This window comes from Gopherus flavomarginatus, chromosome 1, assembly GCF_025201925.1.
Source record: "Gopherus flavomarginatus isolate rGopFla2 chromosome 1, rGopFla2.mat.asm, whole genome shotgun sequence".
Classification (NCBI taxonomy): domain Eukaryota; kingdom Metazoa; phylum Chordata; order Testudines; family Testudinidae; genus Gopherus; species Gopherus flavomarginatus.
In genome coordinates, this window is record NC_066617.1 from 135,756,605 (window position 1) to 135,783,270 (window position 26,666).

General features: G+C 43.1%; 1 protein-coding gene across 2 annotated transcripts; it reads left to right on the forward strand.

Annotated features, from left to right (window-relative positions):
* The first annotated feature begins 1,943 nt into the window (after positions 1–1,943).
* BCL2L14 (BCL2 like 14) lies at positions 1,944–26,666 on the forward strand. Of its 2 annotated transcripts, none has more exons than XM_050966304.1 (6): positions 1,944–2,186; positions 16,966–17,388; positions 21,442–21,609; positions 22,754–22,824; positions 24,128–24,400; positions 25,398–26,666. In XM_050966304.1, the coding sequence occupies exons 2-6, from the start codon at positions 16,974–16,976 to the stop codon at positions 25,437–25,439; spliced, it is 969 nt and encodes a 322-aa protein (XP_050822261.1). In that variant the 5' UTR covers positions 1,944–2,186; positions 16,966–16,973; the 3' UTR covers positions 25,440–26,666. The 2 variants fall into 2 exon arrangements, with proteins under 2 accessions (XP_050822261.1, XP_050822251.1); XM_050966294.1 differs by lacking the exon at positions 1,944–2,186 and adding an exon at positions 11,289–11,390.

Below are 26,666 nucleotides of genomic sequence, written 5' to 3' on the forward strand. Positions count from 1 at the left end.
ATTATAGTGAAGTCCTGCTTAGGCTGAAATGAAATCACGCCGCAAAAATAATTTTACTTAAAAAAATGGTCCGTTCTATACAATTAAAGACACAAAAACCTTTGTCTGAGGAGAACAGAAAAGTTGTACAGGTAGAACAATTCTGGTTAGGGCATTGAGATCTTCATTGAAATAGTTTTACTAGCATAAAGTCCTAGTGTGGACGAAGTTATAAAGGTAATCTATAGAAGTATAGCTGTATCCACACTAGCTTTGTTTATTTGGTTTTTTTGGTTTGTTTTGCTGCTTTAACTATACCACTCTATCTGTGTAGTTAATGTAGCAAAAACCAAAACACCCATTAAACAAACCAAAAATCACATATCAACTATACAACCATGGCACAAAACAAAACACCCTAGGGTGGACCAGGCCTTAGTTTTACAATTTGATAGAAACAGATCAGTAATAGATTTGGATTAGCTGTGATACCTGGTGGGCAGATAGATCTAATACTGGTATACTGCAGATCCTGCTTCTGAGGGTATCGGTTATGTAATTGCTACTACTTCATCACTTCCTACTCATGTTTTCTGGCTCCAAGTCTGATGAGCAGACAGATGGACAACCGAAAGTTTTGCCTTAAAAATACAAGCCTCTCTCTTCATAAATAGCTTACATAAATTAACCAGTATAGCCATATCTCCATGACAACCAAACTCATAAGACAAGAATGAGATTTGGTTCAGTCAGCCATTGGGAAAGAATGAAACCAATCAGACATTCAGTAGAACATCAAGAAATATTGCAATTTTATAAATGTAAGTAATAGAGAGGAGAGAGAATATTTTATACCAGTGATAAAATGACTCTCCTTGGCTTTTCTTAGGTGTGTGGAGTGGGGGCAGGGCAGAGTGGTGGCATCAGCTTTGGAGGGACAGAAAAATAACAGACATATTTAGTTAAAGTTTAACTGACACAGCCTGATTACAAATACACATTCCTACACAAGTTAGGAAAAAGTGATTGGTAAATGGGTGAGAGCATGGATGAGACTGAGTTTAGGTTCTGTTCCTGACTTTTGCCTCATCTGACATTTTTCATTTGATTTCTAAATGAAATTTTCATTTAGGTTTTCAAAACTGCAATTTTTTTCACAAATTCAAGTTTTTGTCATCCCTTTCTCCCTCACCCCCTCCCATTTTTGGCCATTGAATGATATCTGGGGTTAGGGAGAAGCTCTACTGTTTTGTCTTCTCTCTTTTCCTTTTTACATTCTTACTTCTAAAAGCAGCCTCCCCTCCCCCATCAGAACTGAGGCCCAAAAGCTGCAGGAAAAGCTTGTACTGCCACTGCACCTGTCCTGTAGATGAATGCAGAATTTCATTCTCCTTGGCTGTCAAGTTAGCACCTTTCACAAGCACTAGGCCCACATCTACTCTACAATAGAGTAAGGGGGCCCAGTTACAACACAACAGATCCCGGACCTGATGATAACCACAGTTAAACATTTCTGTGTTCAGGGGACCTAACCACTTCTGAGAACTGGGTTAGAACTTTGGGCTGAGAGCTACAGCAGCAGCATAGACCACCCGGCCTGTAGAGAAATATGGTGTGTCACTGTTAAGAGTGATTAATCAATATCTTCTGTGGCCTTTGAATAAATGCAAGCGAAAAAGAAAAAAATTATTTTATTTTTCTTAGTTTGTAGGAATATCCCCAGAATTATTATGAAAAGAAGTACTTTATCAAAATGGTGGTGCAATCTGACCTACATTGATGAGACATGGCCATTGAATTAGATGGGTGTTTCATCTGGAGAAGAGTGCAAATGTTTGCCCAAAAGCACAGTAGCTGCCACAGACTTTTTGCTTCCCTAATATAAGGAAAGTCACATGGGCACCATCAGCCCCACCCCTTAGCTGCTCTTAATATAGATTGGCAAGTTTCTGCAGTCTCTCTGATAAGGAAGTGAAGGACACTCTCTAAAGTGCAGCTCTGCCCTTATTTGTAGCACATAAGCAAATGTTTTAACAAAAGGCTGAAATTTTAAAATAAAAATATTACCCCCTTTTCTTTGAAGGAAAGCCAGGAAGATTACAAGACTCAACCGGTTTTAACGGAAAAGAAATAGTGACTGGAAAAACATAAGGAAGTGCTCAGCTCAAGAGACTTTTTAAGGCCTGTTGGTGCAACTTCAGTGGAAGGTAAAAACAAAGCTAAAATAATAATTTATGCTGATCTTTTTTTCCCCTTCCACTTAGTTTTCTGTTAGACTATGCTAGGCCACTGCTCACTGTTTGAACAGTCAAGTGCTGTATATATGAACTTCATTCATGTTTATAATGTAACTGTTTATAATATATTAGTGAAACAGCTGTTCCATTTTGTTCTTTTAACTCAATACTTCAAAAAAATGATTGGGCTAGAAATGGAAAAAGCTGGAGTCCCTTGGGATCTTTAGAACCAAAATATTCAGAGCTCTTACACAGCTGGCTTACAAAACTTGTGAAAAGATTACTCAGTGTGCTTTAAAAGAAAGTTTTGTTTGTCTAGCTGAACAGGGCAAAGTTCTCCTCTACAATCCATGCTGTGTTTACCTGTTGTGTGTAGGACTTTAATTCACGTAAATGGAAGATTCACCCAGAATGTGCATCTTTACCTCCTTGTTCTGTGAGACCAGCTTAGATCTCAAAGGCTACACAGGTTGCAGCTGCGTCAATAATTGCATGAGAGATTTCTCCATCTCTAACCAAAATAATCTTTTAAATCCTGCCCCTTAGTAGTAGTAGTGATTCATTCTTCTCTCTGAGTAATAATCACTAAACCAGGCCCCAGAAAGGAATTAACAATCACTATGAAGCTGAAGATTTGATGTATTGGTTGTGGCATAAATATGAACTCTTAGCCATTTGTGAGTGTATTGAAAGTCAATTTATATGTTCTGTTTAAGCTGTCAGTCTCATGTAGAGTCCCTGACCTTCCTATTACCTTCCCTTCAGCTCTAAGTACAGGAAGTTCCTCCTGGACAGCCATAAACTAGGCAGGGAATTTCTCCTCTTCTGTGAGGAATATACAGTACCTGAAAGTATGGTCCTATAGCCTGGATTTGTTGTATGTCAATTTCTCTCCTGACTCATTGAAAAGCCAGTGGAGGTTTGCATAAGAATAGGAGGGTTTAACTTTAGTGTCCTGGTGAAATTCAATTTTTGTTAATTATAAATAACCCCTTCAGTTGGGGGATAGATAAGATGTCCTTAACTTCCTGCCCTAAAAAGCTGCTGTGTTCTATCCTGAAGCAACTGTGTGTCAGTAGTAGGGGAAGCTGATGCTTGCCAACCTCCATAGGGATGTTATAGCTGACTTAATGTTGGGTTGTAAACTGGGTTGAGATTCTTGGATGAAGGGTACTGTAAAAGTAATGCTTAGATACCACAGTGATGGGCGCACTAGGAATACACAGTGGCATTGCTTCCAGTTCTCCTTTACTGGCAGGACCAAGGTTGGCACGTTATGGGGGCTTTTAAGGTGGCAGAGGAGGGGCTTATAAGTGAGAGAGCGTCCTAAAAGAAATCTAAGAACTGCCCTCCCCTTTAAAAACAAAACAAAAACTCTGGTGCCCAGTTCTGCTTTCAGTCACATTAGACAGTGCATCTGCATGTAAACAGGGGCAGAACTGAAAGAAAAAAGCACGTGTGAGCATGTGATAATTCAGTGAGAGGCTGTTATCTAGTCAGTTTTTCCTGCGCTGCCTTATGTATGTTTTTCAAAACAGGTTTTACAGTAAATCATCCAAGCTTCTTGTATAACCCGAGAAGTGAAGCAATAAGATACAGACTAGAAATCCAAGCTGGACTTTTTAATCTATCTTTATCTGGGTTAGGGGCTATCGATAACTCTGTGTACAGCACCTAGCACAACAGGGCCCCAACGAGCTACTGTAATTCAGCTACATAAGGATACAATAACAATCTCTATTTCTTGCATTTATCTTTCTCTGGAAAAACAAACAAACCCTTCATTCTCAAACAGACCTGTTCTGTCCTAAAGGAAAGGCAGCACAGCACCATTGTGACAGTGTACCCCATAATGCTTTATGGGGTGAGAGTGCTCATAAATGTATGTATGATATAACTGGAATAGGGTTTTGCTACATGTAAAAGTTATGATCTACTGGTTATGTTCATCCTAGTTGTATGCAGGCACCATTTGTGTGTTCAGAGTTATGAACATTGGCTGTATAATTGCTTGATTTCAAGTAGCCCTTTTGGTCACTTCCTGGGAAAGGAATGTGCAAATTAAGTGCTCAATCCAGAAGCACTTAACAGACAAAAGAGCTTGGAAGTCTCCAATCCACATAAGAAGTCTACCTGAGGACATTCAAGGTAGCATGTGGGTAATGACTGCTGCCTGCAGGTCCTGAGTCATGCATGGACATGTGACTTGCTGTCATGGTATAATTCCCTACTCTGAACGTTAGCGTCCAAAAGACGGGGTACCAGCATGAATTCCTCTAAACTCAATTACCAGCTTAGTACTTGTAGCGCTGCCACCAACCAGGAATTCCAGTGCCTGGTACACTCTGGTCCCCCAAAAACCTTGCCCGGGGACCCCGCAAGACCCAGACACTCTGGATCTTAACACAAGGAAAGTAAACCCTTTCCCTCACCATTGCCTCTCCCAGGCTTCCCCTCCCTGGTTACCCTGGAAGATTACTGCGATTCAAACTCCTTGAATCTTAAAACAGAGGAAAATTCACCTTCCCCCCTCCTTCTCCCTCCCCCTCCCAGACTCTCCCTGAGAGAGAAAGTAATCCTAACACAGAGAGAGAATTAATCTTTCTCTCCCCGTTCCCTCCTTTCTCCCCACCAATTCCCTGGTGGATCCAGACCCAGTCCCCTGGGGTCTCACCAGAATAAAAAAACAATCAGGTTCTTAAACAAGAAAAACTTTTAATTAAAGAAAGAAAAAAAACAGTAAAAATTATCTTTGTAAATTTAAGATGGAATATGTTACAGGGTCTTTCAGCTATAGACACTGGGAATACCCTCCCAGCCTAAGTATACAAGTACAAATAAAAATCCTTTCAGCAAAATACAAATTTGAACTCCTTCCAGCCAAATACACATTTGCAAATAAAGAAAACAAACATAAGCCTAACTCGCCTTATCTACCTAGTACTCACTATTCTGGACATATAAGAGACTGTTTCAGAGAGATTGGAGAGAAACCTAGTTGCACGTCTGGTCCCTCTGAGCCCCCAGAGAGAACAACCACCAAAAACTAACAGCACACACAAAAACTTCCCTCCCTGAAGATTTGAAAGTATCCTGTCCCCTGATCGGTCCTCTGGTCAGGTGACAGCCAGGCTCACTGAACTTGCTAACCCTTTACAGGCAAAAGAGACATGAAGTACTCCTGTTCTATTAACCCTTACTATCTGTTTATGACACTTGCCCATGTGATTCCAAATCTCCATTTTGTGACTGGATTCTACACAGGGTGAGGAGGTGGTCTCCACCCATAAGAGAGAGTCTATTTAAACTCCTGGGAGACCCTTCCATTTTGTCTTCAGCTGGCTAAACAAGGAGCCTCTCCACCACCTCAGGATACTTAAAGGAAACTGAAACAAAGAACAGTAACTGCAGGGGGTGTGAGTGATTGTGGACCCAGGCTAGACTGTAAAAGGGAGCATTCTGGAACTGGTGAGGATCTTATCTGTATTCAGTTTGATTAGACATAGATTTGCACATTTTATTTTATTTTGCTTGGTGACTTACTTTGTTCTGTCTGTTACTACTTGGACCCACTTAAATCCTACTTTCTGTATTATATAAAATCATGTTTTACTTATTAGTTAACTCAGTGTAGGTATTAATACCTGGGGGAGCAAACAGCTGTGCATATCTCTCTATCAGTGTTATAGAGGGCGAACAATTTGAGTTTACCCTGCATAAGCTTTATACAGGGTAAAATGGATTTATTTGGGTTTAGACCCCATTGAGAGTTGGGCATCTGGGTGCTAAAGACAAACACACTTCTGTGAGCTGTTTTCAGGTAAACCTGCAGCTTTGGGGCAGGTAATTCAGACTCTGGGTCTTTGTTGAAGTAGACAAGAGCGTCTGGCTCAGCAAGACAGAGTGCTGAAGTCCTAAGCTGGCAGGGAAAACAGGGATAGAAGTAATCTTAGCACATTGCTTGGCAGCTCCCAAGGGGGTTTCTGTGATCCAAACCGTCACAACCATACCACCATAAAAGGAAAGGCAAATCAAAATATTGTTATCCTATCCTGACACTTCAGTGCAGCAACAGGGCATGACTCAAAGCCCACACATCACTTCCACATCAAGAACGATGAGGAGAAGGTAATCCTACAGAGCAGCGTAGATCATTTTGGAACTAGGTCCATTCAAACAACATGGATTATGTAATGGATGCTAGAGTGGATTATACTGTTTATCTACAGTATAGATGGAAATGTGTAAAATACCAAAAGCCATACCTGGCACAGGATCTTGTGATGAACACAACTGGTGTGGCTATAAGCAAGCTCTGTGGCCAGTCCATATCTGCTACCAAGGAACATGACATAGAGGGGAGCAGTGAGAAGGAAAATGAAGGTGTGTGGTGTTTTTGTTTTTGTTTTTTTAAAACTTCTGAGTACCGCACTGGAGAGAGTGATACTGGAATACTGTGTCCAGTTCTGGTGTCCACATTTTGAAAGCTATATTGAGAAACTGGAGAAGATACAGAGACAAGACACAGAAATTATTTGAGGTCTAGGAAAAATGTGTTGGAGCAAGAGATTTAATGAGCTTAATTTGTTAAGCTTTATCTAAAGGAATACCAAGAGGTGACTTGTTTAAAGTGCACAGATATCTTCATGCAGAGAAAATACTGGATAATAAAGAGCTATTAAATCTTGCAGAGAACAATATAACAAGAACCAATGGCGTAAAGTTAACCAGAACAATTAAAATTTTAAAAAGGCTCAAATTTTTAACAGTGAGGGTGATTAACCATTGGAACAAAACACCAATGGAAGTGGTGAATCTTCCGTCTCTTGGTGTCTTCAGATTAAGACTGGATGCCTTTCTGGAAAACGTGTTAGCCAAATACATGTTATTGAGCTCAATACAGGAGGAACTAGGTGAAATCTATGGCCAGGGTTATGCAGGTGGTCAACACAGATGATTTAATGGTGCCTTCTGGCCTTAGAATCTATGAATTTCACCCATACTGTTGCCAAACTCAAGCATACCAAAATAATTATAAATAACACACATTTTAGTCTGGGGGCGGGGAGTATTTGATGGGTGGGATTTTTTGTGTTTGTTTTTTGTCTTTTTCCTTTGTCTTTCAGACTCTAATACGCACTTGTTTCACACTTCCAAGCTTCTGTGTAATCGTGATGGCTAGAAACTTTTTACTTTTAAAAAAACAAAAAACAGCTGGGATTCACATGGGGTTTGAAACAATGCTTACCCAATATCACTGGTTGACAACATGTCAGCCAGTTCATGGGAAGCACCACAATGCCATGACACTTTTTCAGTAAAATAAAAAACAAAGGCTACAGGAAAATAAAGGAGGGAGGTAAACATTGTGTCAGCTCAGTTGCCTGTGAACTCCAGAAACTTTGAAAACAAGGCCAGGCAAACTGAGAATGAACCAATATCGGGTCTCCCCAAATCATCCTCAATACAAACGTTTCCTCCAAGATACTTAAATTTCAGCAAAGCCTAGAGAATAATATACTAGTTCTGGTTTCAGCTTCCATCAGGGATTCCTGAGCATGAGAAAAGACAAATACACACACTAAAAAGCCGTCTTTTCAGAAACTCTCATCTAAAAGCATCCCTGGGGAAATGAGCTCTCTCATGTAACAGGCCGAGTGAGTCTCTGTTCAGAGCCCACCTGTGATGGTCTAGGAGTGACATAGTAAGGAAGAGGAAAGTATTCTGTAAACAACAATTCTAAACCACAAATTCAGACTTAAAACTTTTAGCTAAACAATGTAATAAACTAATTATGGATTTTTTGCTCCTTTACTTACCTTCCAAGACCTGGATTTAGGTGCTCTTCCTGCCATCTACAGTAGTGACCTTTCTGATGCCTAAAGCAATTTAGAGAATATGGCTTCTCACTTCAGGGGGTTGGTTTCACTGTTTTAACATGAGTTCTAATTAGAGTTGCCCCTAACTCCAGTCCCATCCACACACAAAACAGTGGGGTGACATGGTGTTTTTAACTCAGGTGGGCTGGCCAACTGGGGGGAGATATAAGCTACTACACGAGGGAGCACTATTAGTTGGCTGCTTACACAGCTACTCTGTAGGGTGGACACAAGCAAGCATTGCTAGTCCTCCAGTACTTTGTCGTATTTCCCCCTATGTGCACAGAAAGAACAGACCAGTTCTTGCACAATTCACTGGGAAAGAATTCATGGAGCAGTACATCTTAGTGCAGTACAGAGATCTATGGGATGTGCCTCTCAGAAGTCCTAGCAACACATAGGAGTGAGTATAGCACCAGCATAGACTCACCTCATGTGTTATCTTGCAGTGTGTCTGGGCTGACTCAAGCAAGGCTGACTCAAGAGGAGTAACTCAAGCGTAGATAACTCAGGTTAACTCTGCAGTGAAGATATACCCTAGGTGCTAGGACATGTCATGAAGGAATACATTCTCAAGTCAGAATGGCAGAGGCCCTAAGGGTTTTTTTTGCCTTCCTCTGCAGCATGGGGAATGAGTTGCTTGCTGGTTTCAGCTAGAGTAAATGGTGTATTCACTGTAACTCTACATCTTTAAATCAAGATTTGAGGACTTCAGTAACTCAGCCGGTGGTTATTTGCCTATTATAGGGATGGGTGAGGTTCTGTGATGTGCAGGCAGTGAGACCAGACCATGATGGTCCCTTCTGGCCTTAAAGTCTGAGAGTCTGTCTTCAGGAAACCAAGTGCTGAAACCTAGTGTTAGGCCAGATTTAAAGCAAGATGCTACTTCTCTTGCAATCCTTTCCATAGCCCTTAGATCTCTCCTGTTTCTGACCTTGTGAGATGGTGATAATCCTGAAGAGTCCCCAAACTCTCACTTCCTTTATGCCAAGAGGGCATAAATAGTCTTGTTGACTTCAGAGGGGCTACTCCCATAAGCAAAGCTGCTGCATCAGGCCTAGAGCTAGTGAATGTCCTGATTCTTTTGCACGTTAGGTTCTTCCAGGATGAAAGTTGTTAAGCGCATAAGAGCTTGTTTGCAGGAATTTGAAAGGGTGAGGTCCTCTCTAGACCCTCCTCCCCTAATGGGGAAAAATAGCCTATTATATATCATCCAACTTTGAAAGGGATGTAAAACAGAGGTCCTGGCCATCTCATGTTAATGAAGTTGCCATGTGCTCTTCTTGTGATTCTGCTGACAGCAAGGTTATTTATAATATATTATTTTGTAACTAGGTTTTTCCCTGGAGGAAACTCCGCCATCTTGTCAAATCTTGGGGAGCAATCTTGTCTCCCATTTTAACCATATCTTATTGCTCCAGTCATTCTCAGAAGCCAGGACATATCCCTCCAGTTGAGGATCAGGCTTCCTGATGACCCTGTCGATATTGCCCTCCTCCAAAAGAAATTGGATTTCAACATATACAGAGTTTTAGCCTGGGAACCCTGAGGCAGCTGTAAAAGTAGGAGGATGCATATGCAAAGCCCTTTAATGTTGTTCTATGATATGAGTTTGACAGTAGGTGAATGCTTCCCTACAAAATATCCATTCCATTAAGGGCCCAGTCATCTCCCCTTCTGCAGACACTTCTGTCTGACTCTGTCGTAGCTATGACAACTTGGCAATAGCAGCCTTTAATGGCTTCCTGAATCTGAGCCTTTAGTTGCTAGGATATCCTAATGCATAGGCATATTAACCTTGCATTACAGTCTTATGGAGAGCCTTCTGGCTCATCCATAAAAGAAAGGGGGTTGTGATACATTATTACTGTCACTTCAGTATTTCTTTTCAGAACTTGTGCCTGGTTCTCATTTACTAGCAATGGGAAGGAGTTTTGAAAGGGTCAGGAATGACCCCTAATGCTCCCCTGCTGGCACAAAGGCTCTTTTTGTCATCCCTGCCTCCAGCAGGTGTCAGGAATGGGGATAAGAAGAGGGGAAGTGGGTGGGAAGGGGTGCAGGGAAGTGACGTGGCTGGAGAATATTGACCTACAGCCACACCTTGCTGCCTGGAAGCCTTGAGAATCAGTGTAAATTATCTTGCTGCTTATACTGGTGGCCAGGCAGGACTCAGAACCAGCCCTGGATTCAGGAGTTACAAAGGTATTTTTACAGCCATGTGTGCATACCTGTCCCACATGCAGGGATGGGATAACTGAGAACCAGGCCCTTGTGACTACCCCATTCCTCTCCCATCTTCAGAGTCTCTTACAACAGTTAGAATTCCTTCTTTCATTCCTGTTTCTTACTTGTGTTTGCAATTCTCACCTCTTCTCCATCCGCTTTAATTGCTCCTTATCTGATGATGTCTTTCTGCCTCTTTCCTGATGCGTTTTCAGATCGGTTTCTGTTGTAAACTCAGCGACTCCTGTCCTTCAGAGCTGCCTTCAGAGCCCATTTCTAAACAGCTCAGCCAGTGCGCAGGGGGACATGGTGCAGCATTTGTAGGCATTGTAATGTGGTGCAGATAGGGACTAGTGTCCTCTCTTCTCCTATATCCCACTGCCTCATCTCTGCCCAGTAAATAGTTCAGAGTCTTCCGCTTGATCTCACTCAAGTGCATGCCTTATTGAAACGAACTTTACCCAAAAAGCCTGTCGAGGACAGCAAGATTTCTTCTGTGTTGATTTCATTGTAGTATATTTTCAAATGTACTAGTAGATATTGCCTAAAATTGCAACATACCACGGCTGAAAAAGGAAACTGATTTTAATCTTAACACCCCTCCCCCCCCCACACACAAACACAACGTTACGGTCCACCCTGAGCCCATAGTGACATTACAGATTCAGTTGAGGCTATTTCTGTGACTCTCTTGTGTTTGGTGTTCATGAAGAATTGGGGCAGGTGGCATATAAATGACTTACTAGTTCACAGAAGCCTGGGAAATCATGCATGTGCACACACAAGACACACACTATGGCTAGAAACGTTTTATCTGATCCCTCTTCCCTCACTCTCCCCCCCCCACCCCCCAACTTTTATGATTCTTTTTCTCTCTGTGGTTTGCATTATTATTTAAATGTTTTCGAACCCAGCACTGACCTCTCTTTCCCTTGCTTTAAAGACTCTAATGGCTTCCCAGATGCTCAGAATTTCCCAAAGCAGTGGCTGGAATGGGTCTTTCCCCTCTGATGAAAAGCATGAGGTCTAAAATGAAATATGATTTTGAACTGTAACATCTTCCCACAGCCGAGTAAGGTAACGGGGGCTGTAGGTTTGTAAGCTAGAACTGGCCCCAAGTTGAAGTTTACACCCTCATTTTTCTGAAATTCTTGGTTGTTTGGATGTGTGGTTTTGGTTTAGGCGGAGCTCTGTTGTTAATATTTAGGTATTTGCAGTCCTCAGAGGTGGTTGGGAAGGTTATGCAAAACCCTTAAACTCCAATGCAACATCAGAGTACTTTCTAAGCTGCTCCTCGTTCATATCTGACTAGTAACTGTAGCCTGACATCCTTGCTCAAGACATTGGCACATGCATAAAGCTAAAACAGAGCAATACATGGAGGGTAGTTGCCTGTGTGTTTTATCCTAATGGAGTCATTTCACTGTGAGGATTCTGCACGTCTCTTGCATAGACAGAACTCCAAGGCAACAGTGGGCAGCAGTGAAATGCTTCGAGTTCCTTGGGACTCTGGCAATATCCTGGCCGACATGGTAAATAGCCTGCATTTTTGCAAGCCATTAGGTGCCGAGGTGGCTGTTATAGGCCATTGGACAGCTGGGACTCATGGCTTTCCAAGGACACTTTGCATGCCAGTGAGGAGTCAACCACCAAAGTTGTACAGAGGAAGATGAAGAAAGACAAGGAAGCTTGTCTAACTTCAGTGGGCAATTGTAGGACCTCTGAATGTGGGAAATAGGAAATTATTAGCATGTCAGCAGCAGAGTGGAATTCAAACAGCGTATCAGACATTTTTCCTGGGAGAGGTTATCACAGACGAGATATTAAAGTTAAGCTACTAACTTTTCTTTGCTACATTTTTATTTAGTTAAAGGTCAATGATAAAAGTATTGGGCGAAAAAAGTAATGCAGTACGTTAGGTGACAAGCTTGCTGTAAGACATCGTGTTTTGTGACTTATCAGGGCAGAGAAGCACATTGACAGACTAATACAAATGCTTTCAGGACCCAGGCAGCACCTGCCCCTATCTGCCATTACTGAGTGGAAAGATGAGGAGGCTAGGGGTCTTTTCCCATACACGAGGGAGAAAGGATTGGTGTCTGCCAGAACTGGCTTTGGAAGCAGGTCCACTGTGGCCTCTGTTTGTAGCACAGCATTCTGGCCTGCAATCCAGCCACTGAGTCCCTCCCCCCCGCATAGCGATGTTGCTGTGTCTGTTCCCAATGGAGGAGTTGAAGATTTAGAAATTCAGCTGATGTAAATGAACACAGCTCCACTAGGGTGACCAGATGTCTCGATTTTATAGAGACAGTCCCGATTTTTGGGTGTTTTTCTTATATAGGCTCCTATTACCCCCGGCCCAAGGAGCTATGCTGGTTTACATCAATGGAGATCTGGCCCTCAGTACACAATACAGTAACTCCTCACTTAACCTTGTCGTCCTGGTTAACGTTGTTTCGTTGTTATGTCGCTGATCTGTTAGAGAACATGCCCATTTAAAGTTGCACAATGCTCCTTTATAATGTTGTTTGGCAGCTGCCTGCTTTGTCCACTGCTTGCAGAAAGAGCAGCTTGTTGGAGCTAGCAGATGGGGCCTTGGAACCAGGGTGGACCGGCAGCTCCCCTAAGTTTCCCATCAGGCTCCTGTTTCTCTATGGTGGTGTCCCCCTACCCCCACTCCTGTATCCCCATTTCCATGGGGTGAAGGGGGAGGAGAACACAACAGGGATCAGGATGGAGGGAACTTTCTGGCAGCAGCTGCTGTCTCAACTTGCTGATCTACTTAAAAAGGTAGTGTACTTAAACTCGGGTCAGCGTACTTAAAGGGGCAATGCACGTCTTCCCCCTGCCCGCCCCCCCACAGTCCCTGCTAAGAAGTAGCAGATGTCTGAGGCCTTTGCATATCAGCTTTCCAGGGGAGGGGAAATCTGTGATATGGGGTCAGGGTATAGTGTATGTATAACTTGTGTAATTAATGCTATATGCAGCAGTCCTTGAACAGAGGTGGCCCAATCAGCATGAGGCCAGCCCTCTTTTCCAGGGAAATCATCCCAGTAACCATTGCCCACCTCCCAAGGAACATCTTTTCCTCAAGATTTGACTTTAGTTAGAGAGAGATTAAAACAGGAATTAAACTTCTTTGCTGCTTGCCTACAGCAGCCACATGGAAACCACAACAATAAACCAACAGCAATGCAGCATTTTTCCAAATCTAAAAACTTGCTTGTACACTGAGGACTTGCAAGATTCTGTGTAACTGGGCCATTGTATGACCCAGCCATAATAGTACCTGTGCAAGCAAGAGGTTCACTTCGTATAACTTCCCCTCCATTGTTCCAGCTGACTACCCTAGCCAAATAATTGGGACCATGTTAGAAATTTTCACATGGCCTTCTGTGGGGCTGCTGTTCAGTCATTTGCTTCCATTCGTTCCTGTTGCTCTGCATTTAATAGAGGTCAGGAGGGAAACAAGCCCAGTGACAAGCACACGTAATGGAGTGTTTCATGCTGAAAGGGACCACAGCATGATAAACAACAATGGGTAGGGTAGCTGAAATACAGCAGGCAGTGTGTGTGTCTAGCTGCACCAGTTCCCCAACAGAGGAGAGGATACAATAACTAGGCACCACTGTATCAGCCAGTAGTGTCCAGCACAAGCATTCAAAAACCATGATTTTAAAAACTAACAAATATGGGGTTCATTTTTATTTGCTTTCCTGGTTGGAGCCTTTAGAGTTCACATTTTCAAACCTTTCTCTACAAACTAAGGTTGTCAAGCGATTTAAAAAATTGTGATTAATTGCGCAATTAATCGCACTGTTAATAATATAATACCATTTATTTAAATATTATGGTGTTTTCTACTTTTTCAAATATATTGATTTCAAGTACAACACAGAATACAAATTATACAGTGCTTACTTTATATTTTTTATTACAAGTATCATGCACTGTAAAAAACCACAGTTTTTTCAATTCACCTACTAAAAGTACTTGTACAAAGTGCAGTCTCTGTCATGAAAGTTGAACTTACAAATGTAGAATTATGTACAAAAAACTGCATTCAAAAATAAAACAATCTACAATTTTAGAGCCTACAAATCCACTCAGTCCTACTTCTCGTTCAGCCAATTGCTCAGACAAACAGGTTTGTTTACATTTGCAGGAGATAATGCTGCCTGCTTCTTGCTTACGATGTCATCTGAAAGTGAGAACAGGCATTCTCAGGGCACTGTTGTAGCCAGTATCACAAGATATTTGTGCCAGATGTGCTAAAGATTCATATGCCCCTTCATGCTTCAGCTGCCATTCCAGGGGACATGCATCCATGCTGATGACAGGTTCTGCTCAATAACAATCCAAAGCAGTGCATACCAATGCATGTACATTTTCATCATCTGAGTCAGATGCGACCAGCAGAAGGTTGATTTTTTCTTTTTTGGTCTTTTGGGTTCTATAGTTTCCGCATTGGAGCGTTGCTCTTTTAAGACTTCTGAAATCATGTTCCACACCTCATCCCTCTCAGATTTTGGAAGGCACTTTAGATTCTTGAACCTTGGGTTGAGTGCTGTAGCTATCTTTAGAAATCTCACATTGGGACCTTCTTTGTGTTTTGTGAAATCTGCAGTGAATGTTCTTAAAATGAACAAAATGTGCTGGATCATCATCCGAGGCTACTATAACATGAAATATATGGCAGTATACAGTTAAAACGGAGCAGGGGACGTGCAATTCTCCCAAGGAGTTCAGTCACAAATTTAATACATTATTTTTTTAATGAGCGTCATCAGCATGGAAGCATGTTCTCTGTAATGGTGGTGGAAGCATGAAGGGGCATCAAATGTTTAGCATATCTGGCACGTAAATACCTTGCAATGCCAGTTACAAAAGTGCCATGCAAATGCCTGTTCTCACTTTCTGGTAACATTGTAAATAAGAAGCAGACAGCAGTATCTCCCCTAAATGTAAACAAACTTATTTATCTTAGCAATTGGCTGAACAAGAAGTAGGACTGAGTGGGACTTGTAGGCTCTGAAGTTCTGTATTTTTTTTTTTGAGTGCAGTTACGTTAAAAAAAAATCTACATTTGTAAGTTGCGCTTTCACGACAGATTGCACTACAGTACTTGCATGAGGTGAATTCAAAATTACTATTTCTTTTATCATTTTACAGTACAAATATTTGTAATAAAAAATAATATACACTTTGATTTCAGTTACAACACAGAATACAATCTATATGAAAATCTAGAAAAAATCCAAAATATATGATAAATTTTAATTGGTATTTTATTTAACAGTGTGATTCAAACTGATTAATCGCAATTAATTTTTTTGATCATGAGGCTCACATTTAACATAGTAAGAGTTGGCAACTCTTACTAAGTTTTTTATAGTTGGGGGTGAGGGATGCTGATAGAACCCAGCAGAGGTAAATGTGGATTTAGTGAAATTTGCACACAGGACGTGCTTTAGTTAATTGAAATCTTTTCTTCCATCACATCCTTTTGAGAATCAATATTAATATAACAACCTTTCCTGTTCCCTGCATTCTTCCCAAAGTTAACAGCTTCCCAATTGTCTGGTATCTCTCGCACCGACAGAGGCGGCTCTAGACATTTTGCCACCCCAAGCACGGCAGCATGCCACGGGGGGTGCTCTGCCGGTCGCTGGTCCCGTGGCTTCGGTGGACCTCCCACAGGCGTGCCTGCGGAGGGTCCGCTGGTTCCGCGGCTTCGGTGGAGCCGAGGGACCAGTGGACCCTCCGCAGGCATGCTGCCGAAGGCAGCCTGCTTGCCGCCTTCCCAGCGACGGCAGAACACCCCCTGCGGCATGCCGCCCCAACCACGTGCTTGGCATGCTAGGGCCTGGAGCCGCCCCTGCGCACCGATCTCCAAGCCTCCCATGCTAGGAATTGCTGCCCAGTTTGACATCCACCAAGTTCCTTTCTGTCCTCCTTCATAATAGTTCTGAAAATTCAGCAGTTCCCAGGAACATCACCTCCACAGTGACCGTGTGCCACTTTGCTTGTTCACTATACTGTAACTATTTATTTGTGCCTTTAGATTGTAAGATCTTTGCATCAGGGACTCTGCTTAGCATAGGAATATGGCTTAGGGGCTTCCTGGGTCACTAAGTCCAATCCAATGCTATCCCAGACAACTCTATCTTTTTAAGCCCGTTAAATAAACTTATCAAGCTCTGTGTCAAAACTAGCAAGGTTCTTTGCCCCCATTGGAATGCTATCCCAGAAATGTGGCAAAGGTTACCTCCTGTAAAGCACATTTGCATCAACCTAGAAACAATAACATGGAAAGTTTCTGGCAAAAACCATCCCCTTGCCCGAATGATATTCCAAAAACCATGTTAGGGTAGCCAAATCCAATTCAAGCCAACAAAAAATAATGGGAGAGAGGGAGCATGCTGTAGTGGCTCCTTGCCCCCTGAGACTCATTCTTCCAGATCTGTAAAGTTGCTTGGACAAGCCACTCAACCTCTCTGGCTTTGGGGCACTGTGAGGCTTTAGTCATTGAAGTTTGTAAGGTGCTTTGGTGAAAGGCTCTATAGCAATGCCAAGTATTATTCAGAATTAAGAAAAATGATGTGTTCCCTAAGCCATTAAGACTAACAAGGAATCTGTCCTTGTAGGGGGCAAGATGAATTCAACCAGTGACGCCAACATGGAAGAGATCTCTCTGGAGGATGAGGATAGAGATACTGTGGAATACAAAGTTCTTATGGCATATGCCCAGCGACGACTTTCCGTGAGTAAATACGGGCAACTTCTGAAAAGGGAGGCGAAGACCTTGAAAGGATCATCTACAGAGAGAGAGGAAAGGGAAGGGATCCCTCAAGCCGGGAAGGGTGAGACACACCAAGAACTGTCAATCCAGGACAAAGGGCCCACTGCCCAACGTAAAAAGCAAAAGAAGAAAAAATTCATCTGGCGACGCCTGCTGCTTTCTTGTGCCAGAGGAGAGAGGGAGGAGGGCCCACAGGAGCTAGCCACGAACCAAGACACTGTGAATGGGTATGGCATAAAAATGCCATTGGCACTCCAGATATCAGAAGGTGGGAGCATGAATAGTTTCTCTTTCTGTCTCTAGTCCCTTCTTCATGCTAGTTTCTATCTCTCTTAAATAGCTTATTGATGGCTGCTAATACTGCCCTTCTCCTTTTACTTGTTAATATATTCTTTCATGCCAGCTGTGGGGGAAAAAATTGCCAGTCCTGCTCCCTAAACAAGTAGATTCACACTGGTAATATACTTTTTAGTCTCCACACTCTGAACCTATACACTGGCCATAAATATCCTCCCATAATTGTACAATTGCACAGATTTGCATTTCCGAACACTAGCTTATTGTTCCCTGAACTTGGCTAGAGAATATAATGAAGAGTAGTTTTTGAAAAAACAATAGATGTGGGCCAGACTGCAGTCTCCTATGGTAAAATCAGCAAAGAGAGGGCTGAGAGGGCATCCATCCATGGAGTCTACTCAAGCAGTTTTCCTCATAGACTCATAGGATTGGAAGGGACCTGGAGAGGTCATCTAGTCCAGTCCCCTGCACTCAAGGCAGGACTAAGTATTAGTAGGCCTTCCCTGCCAGGTGTTTGTCTAACCTGCTCTTAAAAATCTCCAGTGATGGCGATTCCACAACCTCCCTGGGCAATTCGTGTTTAGGAAAAATTTCCTAACTGTCAGTGTGGTTAATCTCCAGCCTAAACCACCCTTGCTGCAATGTAAGCCCATTGCTTCTTGTCCTATCCTCAGAGGTTCAGGAGAACAATTTTTATCCCTCCTCCTTCTAACAGACTTTTCTGTACTTGAAAACTGTTATCATGTCTCCTCTGAGTCTTCTCTTCTCCAGACTGAAAATATTGGGTTTGTTTAATCTTCCCTCATAGACTGTTTTCTAGACCTTTAATTTTTGTTCCTCTTCTCTGGACTTTCTCCAATTTGTGCACATCTTTCCTCAAATGTGGTGCCTAGAACTGGACACAATACTCTAGCTGAGGCCTAATCAGTGCTGAGTCAAGAGGAAGAATTTCTTCTCATGTTTTGCTTACAGCACTCCTGCTAATACCTCCAGAATGATGTTTGCTTTTTTTTTTTTTTTTTTTTTTTTTTGCAAGTGTTACACTGTTCACTCGTATTTAGTTTGTGATCCACTATGACCCCCAGATCTTCTGCAGTATCCATCTTAGGCAGTCATTTCCCATTTCCTATGTGTGCAACTGATTGTTCGTTCCTATAAAGTGGAGTACTTTGAATTTAATCCTGTTTTCTTCAGACCATTTCTCCAGGTTGTCCAGATAATTTTGAATCTTAATCCTATCCCTCAAAGCACTTGCAACCCCTTCCAGTTTGGTATCATCCGCAAAATTTGTAAGTGTACTCTCTATGCCATTATCTAAATAGAACTGAACCCAGAACTGATCCCTGCAGGACCCCATTCGATATGCCCTCCTAGCTTGACTGACCACTGATAACTACTCTCTGGGAATGGTTTTCCAACCAGTTATGCACACATCTTGGAATAGCTGCATCTAGGTTGTACTTCCCTAATTTGTTTGCGAAGGTCATGTGCTGCTCTGCACCCCCAGTATCCTCTGCTCCCTGGCATCATAGCTGAAATGGAAACACTGTACCAAGGCTTTTCTAACTTCTCCCACAGCAGCCACCATTACTGCAGGATCCCTCTTAAAAGGGTTTCCCTGCTGAAGAGGGAGGGCAAGGTAACACAGCCACTGGTTAGGTGCCTTCTCCTGAGGAATCTCCATAGGACCTCAGAAAGGTATGGGTCACATTCCCAGCCCCACCCCCATCCAGTGCAGGTCTACCACCTGGCCCAGGGATCCCAACCCTACAGAGAGCTCTCCATTGGGGTCTTGAGAAGAGGGAACAATGCCACAGAAGTGGCTGAGCCTACCCTCCTCTGTGCAGCAGGTAGGAATGCTGCATGTGGAGGGTGCCTAGCTCTATGCTCAGATTTAGAGGGCCACTCTCTGGCCCATGATCAGTTGTTTATCATACACCAAGTATCCAAAGGCCATCCCTTAGATAAGGTGCTGTGTCGTGGCTGATGAGACTCCACCGGGTTTCCATGGGCAACTAGCTCATGCCCTAGAGCACAAGGGTCAAGCTAGGTGATAGGATGGCCTGGTTTACCAGGTACATCCACCTCTTGCAAGGTGACCCCCGTGTTCTACTCAGAGTAAGACTTTTGTCCCAGCTTCAGTATTATTGGCCAAATTACCTCCTGTGATTAGTCACTGCCCTCTCCCCCTTTGCTATATATACAGGGCCTCCTAAAACAACCCATAACTCACATCTCCAATCCAGTCTCCCCACCAGCTTCTAAACCCCCTCCCAAGCATCTAGGACAAGCCACCCAACCAGTCACCCAGCTGTCAGAGCTGGTTACATCTATCGATACAAGCTCTCTGCCTACTCCTCCTACCCTTGTGGATAAGTGGGCCTAACCCGACTCTTCCATTGGCAAAAATAATTTGCCCACCTCCAGATGCTATCTCCCACCACATGCGTTTTGTTTTGTTTTTTAATTTCCTGCCCAGACATTAAGGAAGGTCATGTTGGCCTGTTTTAGTAATCTGACATTCGTTTCAAGGTACCAGAAATCAACCAGCAGATGGCAGTGTGAGCTCAACTACAAATGCTGTTTTCTTCATGTTTCCCCCATCAGTACCTTAAGAGGTAGGGTTTGGTCCTAAAACCAGGCTTTACCAATACGGTAGCAGATTACTGTACCAAGCCCCAAAATACTGAATGCACTTTTTGCAGGAGAACCTGCTACTTGTAGCAATGCGGGATGCAGGCATCCTGCAGGAAAGCTGGTGCTTGCTGTGATCATCTGTATGTCAGTCCCAGATTGTCTTCCTAGATCAGCGGTCCCCAACGCTATGCCACGGTCCTTCGTCTGGCACCCACCAGCCGAAAAGGTTGGGGACCGCTATCCTAGATCATAGCTGAGCTGATGTCTGAACTCTGGGGCCAACATTTCCAAACCTGAGTACCTAATGTTGGCTTCTAAATTCATGTTTAGGCACTGGAATAAATGGCCTGATTTCTGTCCTGCACACACACACATGCATACCCCCCAAGGTCTGAGCACTCAGTAGCTCCCAGACAAGTTTTGCAAAATGATATAAAGGGAGCTCTTTTCAGAGCTGGATCATCCAGGAGCTGGTCTGGCTGTCTGCTGGTCGCACAGGAAGTGTCCCTTGCGGGATCAGAGTTCAGGTCCCAAGCTCCCAGGGACTGAGTGCAGGAAAGAGCAACTTCCAGCTCTGACAAGCTCAGCAGCAACTTCCCACTCGGTTGGTATGAGAGAGCCCTTGTTGGGCTGACTGCCCACACTGATCTTTATAGATCACAAAGGTCCTGGATAGAGTCTCTCAGCTGCAGCAGTGTGTGTGTAGCATACAGCAAGCCCGGCCACTGGATAAAGGGCTCTGTTAATGGTCCTGTCCACTCCAGCCTCTTCGCATACAAGACAAAACACAGAAATCCCAGCCTGAGAGAGAGAGAGAGAGAGAGAGAGAGATTGTCTTTTATTAAACCCCATCACCACAGTGTTTTATACAATTGGGCATAGATGAACCAGCCATTTACAATATCGCAATACAACCAGCTCTAAAAACCACTATCCTAAGGATAGGGTGACCAGATGTCCTGATTTTTATCGGGACAATCCCAATATTTGGAGCTTTATCTTATACAGGCGCTTATCACCCCATGCCCCATCCTGATTTTTCACACTTGCTGTCTGGTCACCCTACCTAAAGAGCAAAGCAATCTCATCTTCTAATGTGCAGTAGTCTCCAGAGGTACAAAGGCGCACAGTAACCAGTGAATATCACATACTATCTTCTGCTGGGAGAGCTACTGTTCAGATAATGGAAAAAGTGTGTGGTGTATCATGGGTGTCTAGCATTCCCCTCCACTCCTAATTACAACCACCTGACCCTGAAGAGCAGCAAGACTCTGTGATAGGGAAATGTGCCTCTTGATCTTGTTCTGTTCTTCCTCCTCAGGGTTCTGTGAATGCTAATGAGCTGAGCTTGATTGAGGGACTAACCAGCAGAATTTCTTTTTTCCAGGTGAGGCAAAGGATTTCCTCCACGTTGCAGACCAACTTGCTAAGATAGTTAATGCCAGGTCACACTCAGCTCCCCGGAAAGTGGGTTTCAGAGCACTAGAGCGCACTCCAAGTCTAGAGGCAGATGGTGGACAGCTCAAATTCCTTCAGCAAGAGGGAGGTGAAAAAGGTAAGATTGACTGAGGTAGTGCAGTGAAACTATCAAAAACAACAAGGAGTCTGGTGGCACCTTAAAGATTAACAGGTTTATTTGGGCATAAGCTTTTGTGGGTAAAAAACCCCCCACTGTCAGCTGCATCAACTACTCAGTGCATGATCCTATGCTTCAAGCTACAGTCTGGATACTGTATAACTGTAATTGGGGAAGGCTTGTGCTGAAGAAACGAGCTCATTTTCTGGTTATTCAAGTTCCAGGGACCCCTCCTACCACTGTTGTTGTTTGATGTATTTGTATTACAGGTAGCGCTTAGGGACACCAGCTGAAATCAGGCACCCACGTGCTGGCTCCTGCACAAACCCTTAGTAGCACACAGTAGAGCCCTGCTCTCAGCTGGGGCCTCTGGGTGCTACTGTAATACAAATTAATAAAGCTCTTGAACATTTTAAAGTGTGAATCGAATGTGACAGAGAGCCTGGGTGGGGAAACAGAGGCACAGGTAGAAGAAATGACTTGTCGAGGATCATGCTGAAGGCAGGGCCAGGAATAAATCCATAGTCTTCTAATGCCAAGCCCAGTGCCTTATTCACTGGACCACGCTGCCTTTATGAGGGTTGCTGTCTCCTTCTGCAAGGTGACTGCACTGACTGCATGATCCACTGGCTACACTATATATCTGGATCATTTGTTTTTCACAGTCTCAGTGGGGTTTTCTCTCTTTTGGTGGGAGGTTTTCAGAGCTCTCTTTTCATTCAGAGGAGGGCCCCTGACTTGGGGGGTGGAGCCTTGTAGTCCCACTAGCCACCTCAGGCTCTTGCCTCCAATAGCAGATGCTCCTTGAAGAAAGCAAGAATAACTGAGGGATTAAACCCCAGCCCCACTCCCTGACTGGAGCAAAACTCTATACAGCATAATAAATGGCTGGAACTCATATCGGACAAAGAACGTCTCCTATTCCAGACTGTGCTATAAACCTCTGCCCAAAACCTACATACAGGTCTGTCGTATAATTTTACCTGTTCAAGCCACAAAATGGGAGTTGTTTTCTTACAAAGCTGATCATTCTCTATGTGGTATGGACAATGAGCTAGTTCCTTTAAGTCCGCCACCTGGATCCTGCTAGGAGAAAGTAATTGTTTTTTCCCCCCCACTCCAGATGAAGAAGAGAGGATAATAGAAACGATAGTTGCATTGTTAAGACAATCAGGGGATAAACTGGAAGAAACGGTAATAATATACACACATTTTTAATGGGCATTCAGCTATGTGTATGTTTCATTATACGTTTGCCGGTAGTGAATGCTATGATTAAGGTTGCAAAACCGTTTCATGATTTCATGAAAAACTTCCATGATTTGGACTGAGGCTTTTCTGTGTGAGGCCTCACATCTTAAGATTTGGGCTTTAAGATTTTCAAAGGCACAAAAGAAAGTAGTTGCCTGGTTCCCATTGAATTTCAGTGGGAGTTGGACATCTAACTGCCTTTTGTGCTTTTGAAAATCTCCCCTTTCAGCATTAAGCTTGGCACACGAGTAGTTTTCAGGGACAGCCCTAGACCAAAAGGTGCCCCAGATGAGGAGCATCTTCAGTGCCCCCTTCCTTCCAATTGTTAAACTTTTGAATGCCTTGTTTTTTAATTGCCTTTATATCCCATTTCATGACTCTGGTGCACAATTTGCATGCATGATTTATCCCCATCATATAAAATGATACATTTTCATGATAGATCTGTAAATCTCTATCTGTTCATTCTGTATAAAAGCAAAGAAAAAATTGTGTTTCCTCTTAGCTTATAGAAACTTCTTAATTTTAAGAAGAACTGAAATGTACTAACATCAAAACTTGAACATTTTACTTCAAACATTCTATTTTCCCTTTTGTTGCTAACAACAAAAAGAGCACCAGAAGCCTGGCGCCCCAAGTGGTCACCTGGGTTGCCTGTCCCTAAATCTGGCCCTGCCCAGGGAGGTTAAACTCTCTCTGTAACTTTATAGGGGTGATAGGGAAATCTTTTAAATTAAGAGTTAATGTTTGAAAATTCTAGCCTGAGCTTGTATAAATTGTCCCCTGCATGAATTCATTAGTTGGAGCTGAGGCTGGGATTTTCAGCACTGAAAGCTTAGGTCTCTACCACTTTAACTCCTGGAGCTGGCGGTGGTGGTAGATTCTTGTACTCTACATAAACCAATCACTAGAGGGAGGACATGTTAGACCCTGAACCTGAAAGTACAATCCTGCACACACTTTATTCATGCAAGTAATCCTCACTGAAGTCAATGGGACTATGTGACTAAAGTAAAGTTTGATAACTCTCATGGGTAAGTTTGCAGGATCAGGCTCTAAGCCAAAAAAATGCAGACTTCTAGAGAGATGTGCTCTCATGTGTGGTCTAATAAAGAATATGTTGTTGAATGCAGACTCCATGGAGACACGAGGGTGTATTTCACTTTTCTAAGCACTAGATTCCCCTTAGTAAAACTCTATATTTGACAATGGCTTTAATGGATTAATAGTTATCCTCCTCTTTCAGATAAAAGAGGACAGAACTTTCTATCACTGCATCACGAAGATGCTCTCCTATGCCTTCTTCAAGAAACTCACTGATCAGTACCTGGAGGAAATCCCAGGAGATTCTACCAGGGAGACAGAAGGCAAAATACAGTGCACTAAAGCTGCCTTTGTGATGGAAGTTACGACCAGACTTACAGCTGTGGACAACCATCCTATGAACATGGTCCTGGGGTTTGGAGTAAAGTACCTCAAAGAACATTTTAGCCCTTGGATTCAGAACCATGGTGGATGGGTATGAGATATGTTTCCTTAGAATGATAGGCTAGCACAACTATGTGCAACAAACATCCTTTTGGATTGAAAACAGATGTTAGAAAATTGTACTGCTTAAATACCTCTTTTAGAGGATGTGAGTGGTCAGGAACTATATTACATGGCATGACAGACTCTTATTTGTGATCCCCTGACACAAGACATCTCAGTCTTTGCACATAGGGGCCCAGATCCTCACTGAAATCTGTGGAAGTTAGGAGCCTATATACCTTTTGAGGATTTGGGACACAGTCCTTTAACCCTGTGACCTACTAGCATGGCCCTCTTTGACCCTGTAGAGTCCCAGTTCTCTACATCTTCTGTCCTGAATGTGTCCTTAGTCTATTTTAGGTCTCCAGGGTATGCCCTCTTCCATGCTGTCCCTTAGGGAATGCATTCCCACCTCTGTGCCCCCCAACAGCATGTCTCCTCTTTCAGCTTCCTCCTTAGAGCCCACTTTTGAAAAGTCCTCCTAGGCCGATTCCTTCCCCCGCAATGCCTCTGTGCACTCCCAAGCTGCTGATCCACACATTTCATTTGTCTGAATTTGACTGAAAACTCCTCAGGCAAAGGACGTTGGCATTTTGTGTTCTGCAAAGCAGTGTGGTTCACTGTGATGCTGTATAAATATACTGCAGCTCTAGACTCTACATCAGTGGTGGGCAACCTGTGGCCTGTCAGGGTAATCAGCTGGCAGGCCGGAAGACAGTTTGTTTACATTGACTGACTGTCCACAGGCACGGCTGCCTGCAGCTACCAGGAGCCACAGTTCACCATTTCCGGCCAATGGGAGCTGCAGGTTGCCCACCACTGCTCTACATCAATTGAGATTGCTAGCATGTGGGGACGTATGGTTGATGGTCTCACAGGTCAGCAGTGGAGGAATCCATTATTGTGATGCACCCATTGACAGCATTTGAAAAGGGGTTATGGTCACACCTCCTATTTTACCAAGTTCTTCTCTCCTTCTCTTGCAGGAGAATGCCTTGGGATTATTGGACGAGGAAGAAATAGAATAAACTTGAGCGGATCCACTCTCCAGGGCATGCTGTAGCTTTACAACAATCCAATGCCAGAGTGATTTTGAAAGGGGAGGGTAGAAGAGAAGAATGCTGTGACTTTGAAGGTCCCCAAGGGAAGGAAGTGTGATCACTCTTTTTGAAGCCTTCTGTTAAGGTGGAAATGTTAATCAATATGTAGGAGAACAAGACTAGCTACTTTTCTCAGTGAGCACACACCTCACTGGCCATAGAATGCCACCTTGTGGCTCATGGCTAACATGACTTCAGATGCCTTTTTAAACATTTTACTGGATTTATCTTAAGGTTCAAATACCACAGTGTGTAATCCATGCCAAGAAACACCTGAGTGTAACTGAGCTACAGCTTCAAGGCCAGATTTTCATGTGCTCTGAACCCACCGATGGGGCCAGATTTTTCCCACAGAGCTCAGCATGTTAAGTGCCACAAGTGCTTTTCAGAAGCTGGCCCTTAATGCTATCATCTCACCACTTACAATCATATTGGCTCCTGCTCACGCAGTATACAGTGCTGTCAACTCTCTCTCCATCTCCCTATCCAGTTGGATCCTATGAATGAACGATTTCAGTAGAAGGGTTTGGGGTTGTTTAGGGAGAAGGGGAGGACTAGGAGGTGAGGAAGGTTACTCTTGTCTGACTCTTAGTTCTTTACTTTCATTGTCTTCTCCTCTACATAGACCAACCACTGACCCCTTTGCAGAGGTATTTTTAATTTGGCCTAGCTCTATATTTTTAATTCTCTGGAGCCATGTTGTCCTCCTAAGCATTAATTTGGCTAGTAATCCAGAAAATACTAGTATTGTGAAGGCTCCAGAGAATTAACTTGTCTTTTGAGTAGTAAGGATAATTAGCCTGGAGAAAGAGAGATGCTCCCTGTTTAAAAGGTAGATTAGAAAAACTTCTGATGAAACATTCAGTAACCTGAATTGGAACTTTGACCACTGAGAATGAGCAATTATGCCTCCTGCCTCCAACCATTGTACTGGAGAGAATAAATTACATGGGTGGGGCATTTAAACTACAACTGCCAGTGAAACCATTCCCAATACTGTTCCTTGAGCTATAGCCCACATAGCTGATATTCTTTTAACTGGAAAGAGAGAGAATTTGGAACACTGGCAGAAGCTGCAAAATCCTGGAGTTCCGTGCATGACTCTTTATGGGCAAATGGTTACACTTCATTAAAAGTCTCTACCTTCTTTTCTGA

Coding starts and splice junctions, on each gene's coding strand:
- BCL2L14 (XM_050966294.1), top strand. CDS start 11,357: ATGATTTTGAACTGTAACATCTTCCCACAGCCGA. Junction 21,610..22,753: donor GCAAGAGGGAGGTGAAAAAG/GTAAGATTGACT, acceptor CCCCCACTCCAG/ATGAAGAAGAGAGGATAATA. Junction 22,825..24,127: donor GGGATAAACTGGAAGAAACG/GTAATAATATAC, acceptor CTCCTCTTTCAG/ATAAAAGAGGACAGAACTTT.